General features: G+C 42.0%; 1 protein-coding gene across 1 annotated transcript; it reads right to left on the bottom strand.

Moving 5' to 3' along the window:
- Positions 1-2,397: 2,397 nt before the first annotated feature.
- Positions 2,398-12,571, bottom strand: alkbh8 (alkB homolog 8, tRNA methyltransferase). The gene is made up of 12 exons (XM_070829428.1): positions 12,437-12,571; positions 11,623-11,756; positions 11,416-11,516; positions 11,063-11,194; positions 10,563-10,658; positions 10,367-10,471; positions 8,877-8,947; positions 6,357-6,463; positions 5,874-6,031; positions 5,459-5,739; positions 3,811-3,960; positions 2,398-3,192 (listed from the first exon to the last, which is right to left on the bottom strand). Exons 1-12 carry the CDS (start codon positions 12,569-12,571, stop codon positions 2,443-2,445), a joined length of 2,220 nt encoding a protein of 739 aa, XP_070685529.1. The 3' UTR covers positions 2,398-2,442.
- Positions 12,572-13,882: the final 1,311 nt, after the last annotated feature.

Raw genomic sequence — 13,882 nt, 5'->3', positions numbered from 1 at the left:
TGTATGCTGTATCATTAAGATTTCCCTTAGTTGGACTGAGTCCACTTCATTAAAACCAGCCCTAGACTAAAAGCACACTACACCATGAGGACAGGGGTACTCACATGTTGGTAGTAAATTCCACACTTATTTTACACTATTAGATCCCTCACTGGAATTTTTTTCCTTTTCATCACTGCACAATCACACACTTCACTAGTCCATTGGGGAAGCAACTGTTGTTGTGTATCATTACAGCATAAGTGTCTTTTGACTCATGTGAGCAAAGATTTGTCTTGTTGCCAGCCAAATCAATAGCCTATAGCCTATACCTGTGGGAGGCATACCTTTAAATCTTAATTATCACTCCAAATGTCAAGCGCCACACTGCTGACACACAAACACACATTAGTGTGCAAGAAAAAGATCTCTCTCTCTCTCACACACACACACACAAACACAGAGCAGACTGCTTCACCTAAATCAATAAACCGCTGTCAATAAAAGCGACCAAACCATCTCTCCTCAGCACCACAATGTGTTTGTCTGTGTCGGTCCCAGAGGATTGAGGAGCCACAGGGGTAATTTACTGGGAGCTAGCTGACCAATTACCAACCTCCACAACAAATAACCACGCTACACCCCTCCGCCATCAATACCTCATTATTCCACAATTCATTCTGTCTTTACAACTGCCTGGTAAAACTTATCTTGTTCCCAGGATCTAGTGTGAACACGTGTGTAAAGTGCAAGAAACAAAAGGGACAAAGTCATACTGTTCCTACACTGTACCAAATCTAACCTGAAATACAGTGTTGATTGATCATCAGTTGATTCAGCACTAAAATTGACAAGCAACGACACAAAAAACCCCACATAATTTAGACTACATTTAATCCTAATTTAACACCACATTTTGAATTATTCACAAGTACATTTCTAGTAAAATTGTACTGTGATTAGTGGCTGCTGGGTACATGGAGGCTGAAAATAGGTTAAAATTAGGTCATTTTCAGTAGCTACTCACCAGAGCCATGAAGCACATGAAGGATTATTGTTGTAATTATTGAATTTTAATTGAAATAAGGTTTATATAATCTTTTCTTTGCCATATATTCATCTATCCATCCATTGTTTAAACCACTTATTCTTAAAGGTCGCGGGGGGTCAATCCCAGCTGACAGTGGGTGAGAGGCGGGGTGCACCCTGGAGTGGTCACATATCAATCACAAGGGTGACACAGACACAGACAACCACTCACACTCACGGGCAATTTAGAGACACCAATTAACCTAGCCTGCATGTCTTAGGACATTTTGAAGCCGGAGTACTCTGAGAGAACCACAGCACCACGGTGCTCCCCGCTGAATTATCACCTATTTCTAGTCCAAAAGTCAAAAAAATGTCCTTTAATCACTTTAATGACCAGGTCAGAGTGGGAAAAAACGCTTCTCGTGTGCTGCCAAGCTGGCCTATTGTTAGTACTGGAGGTACAATGAATATGAACTGTTTGTTCAGCTACAGTATGAGAAACTTCTAGAAGCAGCCCTATAGGATGAGCCTTATTTCAGCCACTATATTCCAATATCAGACATCTCATGTTAATGCTACATTTTCCAAACATTGTCAATCAGATGAGAAGCAAAAGCTGCAGCTTAAAGTCCATTAAATGTGTTTAAACTTTAAACCTTTTTCTCCCTTTTTTTCTTTCAGAAAACACATAGCATTCTACATCTACGTCTATTCGGTGGAGTAAAATTTGATAAAGTATTGTATATTAACTTTACTAATCAATGTACAAATACATGACTTGGACAATAATCTGTCACTATGAGGTGCAATCTGTCAGACAGATTTTCACAAGACAGAAAAAAAAAAACACACTCAGCGTCTTAAATGTGAACAAATCCCCCACAGCCTGAAACATCATGTTAGACCTCGGCCCTTTAACTTGAAAAGGTCGGGCGCGCTCAGTTTACAGCTTAGTTACAGCTCAGTGAATTCAGAGCAGACACTGAGGCCAAACATGGCGGAAGAGGCAAAGTAGTGATTAGTGTTGGCGATCTACTGTACAGACTATAGCCTTGTTTGTATCATTGGGTCACAGAGAATCAGCCAGTGTGTTTATAACCCTCATCCTCATCAAACTACCTCCTGGTTTGTTTCATTAAGTGTTACTTACATTTATTTGGAGAAAAAGTGGCAGGATTTACTGCAGCAGGGATGTTCAGACCATAGAATAGTCAAAGTTGATTTCTAGCACTTATTTTCCCCAATGAATACACACAAAAATAGGCAATATTTGATCTCAGTTGGCTTTTAAACCCAAACATATCAAGATTTCACCCTTTCAAATGTCACCTTGGTTTCAGAAAGAGAACAATGGAGGGAGACGTTTTGTAAAATCTCTACATTTATTTCATGAGACATGTCTGTTGACTTTTCTCTTCTGCATTTAACATGTTAGTCAGTTCTTCTCTGCGAGTCTTTCTCCAATATAACACACCAGTTTCCCTGGTCATGGTAGCTGCTCTGCACTTTGACTGCAGCCACCTGAGCACACAGCTGCTCCAGCTCCCCCTGCTGGAACACGTGGTAATAGCGGTGAAAGAGAGTCGCAGTGGACGTGTGAGCGGTGTCGCCAGAGTCTGGGCTTTGTGTGGCCTCACTGGTGTCAAGACGTGACCCAGAAGACACATTGGAGTCAAAACCTGGACTGGGACGAGGGCTACAGTCTAAAGGGTTTATGGAGCTCAAACTGTTGGCTGAGCAGGAGTCACCTGAAGTCTTTTTGGACTTCTCTTTCCTTTTATCCTTCTTCCCACCCTCTTCTGATTCTGCCTCCCCTAGTTTTTTCCCCTCTTTCAGATGCCAAGGAACCAAAAGGTCCTGAGTGTTGAAGGCTGTGCGGTTGGTGTGCACGCTAAGTTTGCCATCCGTCGCTTTGCTATCATCTTGTATGTCGTCTGTGGGCCTGTGGTTGTCTTCTAAATGTCTGCTGCCTTGGACACTTGATTTCCCGTGAGGTTCCTGGCTGTCTTCTGGTGTGTTTTTAGCAGGGCAGTGGTTCTCTGGGTTCTCTTTGTTCTGGTCTTTGAGGTACTTGGACTTCTGCTTGTTGTACTCTTGCTCAAAAGCCCAAACATATATGAGCGCTCGACCTCCTGGCTTCAAGAGTCTCACCAGCTCCCTCACTGCTGCCAGCCGACGCTCCTGCGAGACACACACACACACACAAACTATTTATTTGACCATTTCCATGAACCCATATTACATATCAGTAACCCATAATCAACCCATATTACCCCATGAGTTCATAAACTAACTCAGGGGCCAAAATTTAGCTTAAATTTGCTTTGCTACAGCAGCATAAGAGATGTAATGGTTCACCAAATTAGTCTATTACAGGATTATTTTAAAAAATCAATGTTGGAAAATAGACTTCAGAGGCGGAGAAGGAGTTCTACATCCCCTTTTAACAGTAGAAAGCATTTGCTGAGGAAAAAACATAAATATCAGTAGTAATCAAATAAATTTCCTATCTTATGAATGATCTAATGAGAATTTCAGTGGGACCAAATAACAATCAGTGACTGTCAGCACCACAAACTCCTTCCCAACAGTTCCTGGCCCATTTGATAGCAGAAATTTGAGAGCAGGGGGGTTTGGGATTCGTCTCAGGAAAGAAAGGTTCCTGAGATCTTAAAAAGCTTCCTGCAGTCTAAACAAGTGACAATTGAACAATTCAATGTTGTGCTTGTTTTTTGTTGGGGGTCGATGTTACGGAAAAGGTATTATATTGGTTTTTTTTAGAGCACAAACAACGCTTACCTGTGTGGAAAAGTGGTGTATGACAGCTATGGAGATACAAGCATCACAGGAGGCTGGTCGCAGAGGGACACTGAGAGCATCGGATACAAACGCCTGGAAACCCCTCTCTGCACAGATTTGGACGAGAGCACTGCTGCGATCACAGCCGATCTGAAAAAGAGACAAGCACGCACACATGGGCACACAAAATCATTCACAAAACAGGGAGCCTTTGTATCAAAAAGGAGAAATAAAAAATGAGCGATTCCCTACATTCAACTGAAAATCAAAGTCACAAAAAAAGCAGCAGGTAGTGGGATGAGGGGGAAAGTACAGAGGCAGAGCAGGAAAAGAATAACCCAGCAACTAGTACAGAGAATCTGGAAAAAAAATATATAAAAGGAAGAGAATAAAAGGAGGATCATTTTCAACACATCTTGTCACAAGGAGCAATTCATTCAAGCTTCATTTGACTTCTTCGAGCAAAAGAGGCAAAGGTGTCGACAGCGACAAATACCACACAGACGCTCAATGTGTTTCTGACATTCAAACACACACAGTGGTCAAGCTTTTTCATTTCAATTAAAACTGGGGAGGTTAACAGTGTTAATCTGCAACAGGAGAGAGCGTGAGCAGAGGGACGAGGGAGAGGGGGAATTAAAGAGGAGACAAAAAGAAAAAATATTTAAGAGTGAAAACCGGCAGATTCAACTACGAAAGTTGGTGCGTGACCTACATGATCACAGTGTTCTCAGTAATGATTTATTCACGGTTACGGTCTGAGTCAGGATAAGCTGCTTACATGCACCTCCAAATCCCAAACACGAATATCCCACCGTGCATTTGTAAACAGAAAATTTAGGATATTGCCATGGAAACTGAGCTAATGCAAACAATGACGACCGGCTGAAATCCCAGTGAGAGCATCACGGGCCTCAGCACCAACGGTATCACCCTTGGGTGTATTACTGTGATTTGCACTTGAGGCAGCTTAAAAAACAAACTGATCATAGATGATTTCCCTTCATGTGATCAGTATGACATCTGCAGCAACAAACCATTAACCACATGACCAGCCAGGCCCAGCCTCGCAGGTAAATAAGTAAAGAGCAGCTTCTTGCCCCAGGAAAGAGTAACGATGCAAACCTTCGTCTTCTCTGGCCTTCGTCTGGCTTATGCACCACTGTAACTGTGCGCTCAGGACTGCAGCTGCTCCTCTTCATATTACATTTACGGGAATGCGGACTTATTTGCTCATGTATAATGGTTAAGTAGTTCCAGCGGGTAACTGCCCCTTCATGTTTACATATTTGTTAGTACATGGTTTAACTTATTAGTGACTTTAAAAAGGTGCTGATAACTTCTGCCAACTTGTCCTTCTGAATCTACCCGAGCCTTTACGTGAAGTAGCAGCAAGTTTGTTTTACCTCGGAAGGAAGATTCATTGTTTTCCATCTCCACTGTAACTGATTAGCCGACTGTGTATGCGAAACAGCCCTTGTAGTTATGACATGCTTCTGTACATAAATGACTTGTTTGGCATTTTACAGTGAGAATAATCTAAGGAGCAGCAGCAATAAAAATGTAATGGAAAAGGAACATTTCCCTACAGGGATCACTAAAGTGTCCCAGGATGGCAGACATTATGGTAAAACATGATGACACTCACTGCAATCACCTCTGGGTTGACACCCAAGTATTTCCCATTTCCACAGCCCACATCAGCCAGCACGCTGCCAGGTGGGAGCGAGGACAGGAAGCTGCATACGCGAGGCCACGGAGAGTGGCGAGTGCTGCTGAAGTGGGAGGCGATGGCGTCGTACACCCGGTGCACATACTCCTCCTCCAGAATGGCTGCGTCGGCATGGCAACAGGGCAGTGAAGGGGCTGAAGGCGGAGAGGCCGAGGGTACTGAGGGAGCTCCCTGACTGTCACAGGCAGAGGGGAAGGCTATAGAGGGAGAGAGAGAGAGAGAGGGAGGGAGGATAAGGGTAGCACATACACACTCATACACCCATTACACTCAGCTGTGAAAATTTCATTACTATCAAACCACAGTCTTCTGTTATCGCACATATTCTCACCACAGCGGCACGGGTCACGTCTGATCTTGCGGAAAGTGAAGGAAGTGCGCGTGCCCCTCTTGCTCAAAGTGAGATTGCTGTGGGTCACAAGGTCGCGTCCACGAGCAGGTGATTGTGGGTCGCAGGCTGGCACCATGTCGAACTTCCGAGGAGTGATCCTGAGAGGAGATAAGACGTAGTTGTAGTGCTGGCTGGCTATCACACATTAACTAACAAGGACAGATCTGTACATGTCAAAATTCTTCATGTCTAAAAAGGGGCTAAACAGTCCGAACAGACTGTTTTACAAAATAATACAGCATGAAGCCCAGAGAAAGGTCTGCATTTATCATCACTCCTGTGCTCTACTACACCGTAATAGAGGAAGAACCGTCACTCTTCCGTCAATCGACCTGCAGCTGATGTCAAGATAACCTGACTCCTGGGGTGGGGGTGGGGGTGGGTTGAGTAGGGAGCTGATCTATCTTATGCAGTCAAGCTCACCCATGCGTCCAAAGATATCTGCTCTCTCCCTTCATCACCAGGAGGCTCCGTCCCGGCAACAGCAGAGCAACGAGACGGCCATCAGGACGACGGAACTCCATCACCGTCTGTGATAAATATAACATACACACACGAGTGCCAGTGTATTAAAAATAACAACATTCAGAGGACTGAACAAATCACTAAAAAAAGAAACGCACAACATACAACCATCCATTTCTCCATATAACACAACAGAAGGAAGCAAAACGTGGACAGGCAGTCAAGAACTGTTCATTTGCTTCATCGAATTTGAATTCAGCTGTGATCATTTTCACCTGTATTCAATTTAAGCAAAGTCTGTGACAAAATTAAACACTTAAGATTTTTCCAAAGTAAGGTTTTTAACCAGGTAAGATGGTAAAAAAAAATCTTTTCAGTCTTTTATTACTGATACTAAAACCCAATCATTACAGTAATCCAGTAGCTATTAAATCAAGTATAACAACAATATATTATTGCAGTAATACATACAGATCTGTAACATTACAAATTAATACAATATGAAAAAGTCTGGTGACATCACCCAGAGAAGGAAAAGAGGAAAAAGAAAAAAAAAAAACAACACTCTCTCGCTAACAACCAGCAGAAGCATCTCCAACCCAGTGTTGGTGTTTGATCCTAATGTTTCCTTACAGCGCATAACAGCATGAGCTCTGCTGGGAAATTACATCTACACAATTTCAAACCGCATCTCTCCAACTTCTGACAGCAGGAAAATTGGATTTTATGAAGTAGAGGCATGTGTGTGTGTGTGTGTGTGTGTGTGTGTGTGTGTAAGCGTGTGTGTGAGAGAGAGATAGATAAGTGTTTGTGTATGATTGCGAGAGAAGGATGTACAGTACATGCAGCACCAGCAAATGATCAGATCCTGAAACCACAAATGGACACACACACACACACACACACACACACGCACACACGCACACACACTTCTGTCCTCTCTCTCTCTCTGCAAAGACAAACAGACTCAATAAACCTGTAAAATGTAACACTGGCGTATGTGTGTTACTGCAAACAACCAATTTTCACCAAGTTTACACTAATTAGTGACGGCTGATGATGAGTCAGTTCAGTTACTTTTTGAAAGCACTGGAATTAATCAGATCAGACGGGAGGCTGAGAGGGTGACTTTATAATGCACTGAATGCTTTCTGCAAGAATCAAAACTGAATGGAATCGCAGTTGGATTCATTTACAGACATCCACAGACTAACAAAGCCCTAAAAACACGACACTGAATAACACACAAAACATACTAAACAAGGCAGTCCTGCTGTGAGAATTGGTACACTAACATGTGCCATCTTTTGCTTTCTGTTTAATAATGGGGAGAAATGGTTCACCCCTTTTGTATCCCAAACCTCTTGCTTATCAGGTCTAGAATATTCACCCTAATGATAGATGCATGTCTGAGTTTTGAGTGGTAAAAACTGTAAACTATTTGATGCGTAGGCCAGCATGTTGGGGTGGTGATGGATTCACAGCCGACTTGAATCAGGTCAAGACTCCACATCTTTCTTTGGGAGCATCTACTGTGCGCCTTTCTTCTCCATATTCTGTCTGTCCGCCTGTTCCCACCCCAAGAACCTCATCCAATGTGTCTACTGTACACTTTTTGTGCCTCGAAACTGCACTACACTACACTGTGCACACATGCCGTCTGTCAGTCCGTTTGCGTTTGACAGATGCCGTGACAGATGACGGCTGATTGCTAGCAGAGCCCCTGCTTTTCAGACGAGCGGAGACAGATGGGTGTTCTTCTACGGCGGTCACCCTCCAGAGAATGAACAGGCATCCCAAAATCATGTCACACCTGGAACAGCCGAAGACGTAGCAACACCCACTGTTCAAAGGAAAATCTGTGTGTCTTCTTTTCGTTAAAACAGGGAGACCGTGACACCTCTAAAAGTGTTGTTAGCTACACGCTGCATTTTCAAAGGCCACGGTGAGCAAGAGATTATGACGGTATGTAAGTGTGTCACACAGAGAGAGAGAGAGAGAGAGAGAGAGACAAGAATGTAGTGAGCAAGGTGACAAAATGTTCTCAGCCAAATCACAAGGACACCAATATCCAAACATACTGTTGCACACACTCATCTCTGACAGTTGTGCCCCCTGAGACAGATGAATCACGCTGGTCAGTGGATTGACGGTTGATTTGACTGATCAAACCCAGACACAGAAAAGGCATGCCAGCAGAAAGACAAGCGTCGGATAACTTAGCATCTCTGTTATGTGCTGCAACGAGAAAGGTGTCTTCTTAGACCAACACTTTTTAGCTTTACAAGCGTAACATTCGTTTTAATCATTGGTGAACGCACCTTGAGCACCACTGGTCGATATTATTGATGAATTGTGTGGTTGAGTACATTTCCAACCCCGCAGGTCTGCGGTGAGCATTCTTCTGGACCAGCTAGTGCCAAATTATCCGCAGAATCTGAGCTGTTTAAATCACAAAATGATGGGTGGATTTCTTACCTGTGACCCCAGGCTCAGTGACAGGATGGTGTCCTCAAAGGCAGAGTGAGTGTCCACGTGAGGAGGAATACCTGAAAATATTATGTATATTCACATGTAGCATTGAAACAGCTGGACCAAAGTTAATATGCATCAAGTTTCTTTCAAACAAAACAGTCCACCGAACCTTTTGTGATGTGTGACACTCAAATCATTGACATTTGATGATGGATTTGACTTTATGAGCTTGAGCTTAAAAACAAACATGATTGCACAATTACTTCCTTTACCAAAATCCTTATTTCAACCATAAAAGGTTTTCTAATACTGTAAATCAACAAACTGCCAGGAAGACTTTCAACAACCCTCCTTGTTGCGCGTGTTGGAAAGCCTCTGCCGCCACCTTGTGGCATAAGTAAGTTAATCCTACACGTTTGCGCCTATATTTTGTGAGAAAATTCAGCTGAGCAGTTTTACTAAACACAGCTTACTAATTGGGTTTAAAAATAATACGTCTGCTTTCAGTTTCACAAGCTTTTACTTTACTTCCTCGGTCTCAGATCAGCTATCTTAGCAATAAACCTCATTCTGACTCTGATTTCCTCTCCACATACAGTGGAGCTGCAGCCTCTGAGATAAATAAATTACCACACATTAATTAACCCTTCAGAGTCTGGGGTAAAACGGCGTCTTTTACTACTTTTCATTTTACCTTTGTGTTTCCCATTAAAACTGCTTAGCTTGCCTTTCTTTGTGTCTTTCTTTTCAGCACAACCTCACCTATGTGATTCTACAAGTATTTATTTATTTTGGCATAATATATGGACACACTGTATGTAAAAGTGCAAAAGAAACACAAAATCCGAGTAGGAACTAGTTGGATCTTAGGAGGAGCGGGGGTCTGCGCGGACACCTCCTCTCGTTCGTCTTCACGCGCAGCATCCACTTCATCCTCTGAAACTGGAGTCTTCCTCAGAATCAGAACGTTCTTCCCCAGATTCAGCATCTTCTAACTCGTAGAAGAGCTGTAGTGCGCGACTTCGGCTCTTCATAACTTTAGTCTTAATAGGCCGATCGACAAAATTCAAACACTTATAAAAAGGTTGAAGTGTCCACTTTCCAACAGTCTTTGAATTGAGCACCTGCGTGCTTGTGTCACAGCCTACGTGCGACATGTGACTTTGACGCCGTGTGGCGGTCCTAGACTCCGAAGGGTTAAACATCTGCACCGTAGATTAAACTTAATGTGGTGTTGATTAGATATTGACTAATCACGCATTAGTTAGTCCATGAAATATTGATTCTTGAAGCTCTCCAAGGTGAAAACATTGATATCTTCTTGATTTATTATTGCATATAAATAATCTAACTTTTAATTCTCCTAATGTGGTCAGTCACGTTTACTCAGCCTTAATGATGACGTGTGAAACGTATTCAAGCTTAATGATCTTAGTTTAGGCTGTATGTGAAGGTACAGGTGAGTCACTAGAGACGTGACGGGACAAACTCACCCTGTCCAGATTCATACTGGTTGACAGTCAGCTGGTCTGGCATGATGTCGATGTATTTGTTCTTCATACACCGCTCCAAAACAGGCAGACACGCCTGAGGAATACCTGGACACACACACACACACGTCGAAATATTGGCCCAACCAATATTGAAAATACCATCCATAAAACACTGATATTTGAGGAGCGAGCGTACCTGCAGGTAACGGCTTGTCCTTATCCACGTTGTTGTTGTCGTAGCGAAATTCAAAGCCATAATGTTTGACTCTTCTATGCTTCAGAGCTTTTTGAGCTAAAAGGCATTACGATGAAGTTAGTACATCAGGTTCATTTCTTTTGTCTGAACTGTATAAGGTAGTTTTGTACATTAAAATGATACAATATTAAAGATTCATTAAGAGTATAAATATTACATTGACCATTATTAATTTTTTCAACATAACTGTACATGCCTGATTTGAAATGTATATGATCCCTTCGCAAACAAAAATTTAAAAATATTTCATTTTTCAAACTTTATATTTTCCACATCAGTGTTGTTCTATTCTGCCTAATTTCTACATTGATGTAAGGCTCAATGTAAAACTCAAAGACTTGGGTTTAGGATCAAAGTTTCTGGGTAAAGATTACAAAAAAAGTCAGACAATATTTAAGAAGCAAACAAAAACCGACAAAATGCATTATGCAGCCCCTCACCAGTGACATCCTCATTATCAGACGACCAGTCTATAGCAGCGAGCAGCAGAGCCTCTTCCTCAGGAGACACGAAATCCTCCACCAGGACTAATCCCTCTGGCAAAGAAACACACGCTTCCTCTTCACAGTTTACTGTACGCGCACACACACACACACACATAAAGGGAAAAATACTGAAAGGATCACTTTGCTTCTTATAAGACATGATTTCCACAGCATAAAGCACACCATCAGATCAAATGGTTGTCTTAAATGATCTATTATGTGTTGAAATGGAACGTAAACAATGCTTGAGATGACTACAGTAGATCTTAAAAGAAATGGAGGCTTGCGTATGTGGGTGTTTAAAGTACCTGAGTCGACATAACTAAGGTAAAGCACGACGCTGTTCTCTCCAAACTGCAGCTTTCGGCCACTGAGGCAGATGTGAGCTTTCCGAGCGCTCTCTTCAGATCTGGAAATAGACGAAAAATTTAAAAATGTTAACCAAAATCTTCCCGAAAGGTTTAAAATAACATCCTGCTGTGACGCTGTAGTTCTGTCCATTGCAGCGCCCTTACCTGTATGTGACAAAAGCATAGGGCTTGTAAGGGGGCATGATCAGCGTCTCCAGCTCTCCCATCTCTTTCAGCGCTGCAGACAGCTCCTCTCGACGGACGCCGTTCCCCAGGCCGCCGTTCGCCACCACCAAGCTCTGCAGAGGAGGCGGACAGGCTGATTTTATACAGACCGGTTTAACGAACACCTCACAGCCACCCAACATTCACTAAACACCAGTTTTATACTCTTTATTTTAATTATTATTTCCTAACAACTCCCTACAGTGCAATACATATGCAGAAACTTTAAAGTAAGCTATTTTCCGCCTCTCTTTTGCTTATTTTCCATTCTTTTGTGATTGTTTTTTTACCATTTGCTGTCTTCTTATGACACCCATTTCCTGATGCTCTTTAAAGATGGTTTTGTCATAACAACTAATGTCCCCTGGGATACAACAGACCAAAATAAATGACCATGTGCAAACAGGAGATTGCTGTTTGTGTTAGGATAAACAAATTGTGTCATAATACAATTATTTCAGGAGGGGAAAATTGGTCTCTAGTGTAAAATAGCGAGTGACAAGTCCAATACAAAGCCTAAACTGCTATTATTCAACTTTTACATGACTGAAACCAGCAGATGTGAGATAATATAAAAGCAACATCTGGCCAGCTACTGGTGCGTCATATTAATTAAACTCGTATCAAACTCATATGAGCTGAAAATCAACTCTGAGTTGTATTTTATTGTGTTAAAGCAGCAGAAGGTGGTCCCTGTTAGCTGTCTCTCCTCTCTGTCCCACTTCCTGTTTATAAACCTGTAGTTTTCTGTTACCTTGGTGGGCTGCGAGGCCGTGCTGATTCCTTCATGTTTCAGCAAAGTGTGGCTGGCTTTTATCTGTTTTTTAAGAACTTTCTTTTCCTCTTTGCTCCTCCTGACGGCCTTCACGTCGTTTTCCACACTATCCATGGTCCGTCGTTTTATTTTGTCCGGGTGCAACAGGGTTTAAACACCGATAGTTCCCGATGCTTCTCCTCCCAGGATATCAACACCGGCACATTTTGGTTTAATAACGCGCTAATTAAAACAGATTATGTAGGTTTTTATGGGGCTTTAGCATGTTTTGAATCATTCTGATTGGATGACTTTATTGTTTGGAGAAAAATGACATTTGAATGTGAGCTGAAAAACCATCTATTGCAATTCTTCTATCAACAGATAGAGGTCTGCCTGTAGGATACCGAGCATAAAATGAAACAATAAAATCTGCTTTATGACTTGTTTCTATTGAGGATCAACAAGAAACTGTTTTCAAACCCTTTTACTAGTTGCCTCTAAGACATCACAGCATCACCCTCTGCCCCATCACACGAATAAGGACAGCAGTCATCAGGATTTCATGACAAAAATGTATTTTTAAGCAATGTATATTGCAAATATATGGTTACAGTGAGGCTGTAAAATGGCCTCACACCCTTATCTTAAAAAGAAATGGATGAGCAGAATTCACAGGATTCATGAAGATCAGTATATTCACTGGATGGTAGGTTCCCATCCAGTTAACATAGATTCCCAATTTTTTTTTTTCTCCCAAAGTCTTTGCAAGTTTTTAAAACAGAAAATACACATTTGAAATTTCTGTCCACTTTGTACTTTGCATGTCATTTTGCTTTCTGGATTAACCTTTCTAAACCGAATCTTGATCGCTTTGTTTCATTCCCAAATGAATCAAATACAAACTTTTAGCGCAGATATTTTGACAATGAACATTCACAAATTCAGTCTACATGTGCGCACCCCTGTGTCATGTATATGTAAACCACCAATACAAGGAATGAAATTCTATTTTTGTTACTAGTTAATGTCTCTCTGGTGAGATTATAATGCTTTTTGGTCTTTGTCGTTCTGCTATATTTTTCCAAGTGCACGACATCTGAGCAGGGACATATTGTTCTTCTGTGGTATATATCTAAAGTATCGAGATAATAATAGGATTACTCTCGCTTTCTGTGTAAGTGGTCCCTCTCTTTTCTCTTCCAAACTATCCATCTCTCACTTGGTATCCAAGCCTTACTGACATCCAGTGTTTTGCCCTGTGGCTCCATTATATGGGACCTAAACCCTGATGGCAAATCCATGCTGCATGCCTTCCTAATCTCTCAACAAAAGACAGACAAAAATGCTCCAGGGATCATTCTATGGGCCTTGCTAACATGATACTGAGGGATAAAATGTAAGCATATAGGGTGACTATCCTGGGGAGACTGTTTGCCATTCCAC

This window comes from Pempheris klunzingeri, chromosome 4 (assembly GCF_042242105.1).
Source record: "Pempheris klunzingeri isolate RE-2024b chromosome 4, fPemKlu1.hap1, whole genome shotgun sequence".
NCBI classification, from domain to species: Eukaryota; Metazoa; Chordata; class Actinopteri; order Acropomatiformes; family Pempheridae; genus Pempheris; species Pempheris klunzingeri.
This window is presented reverse-complemented; position numbering and strand designations above follow the sequence as displayed.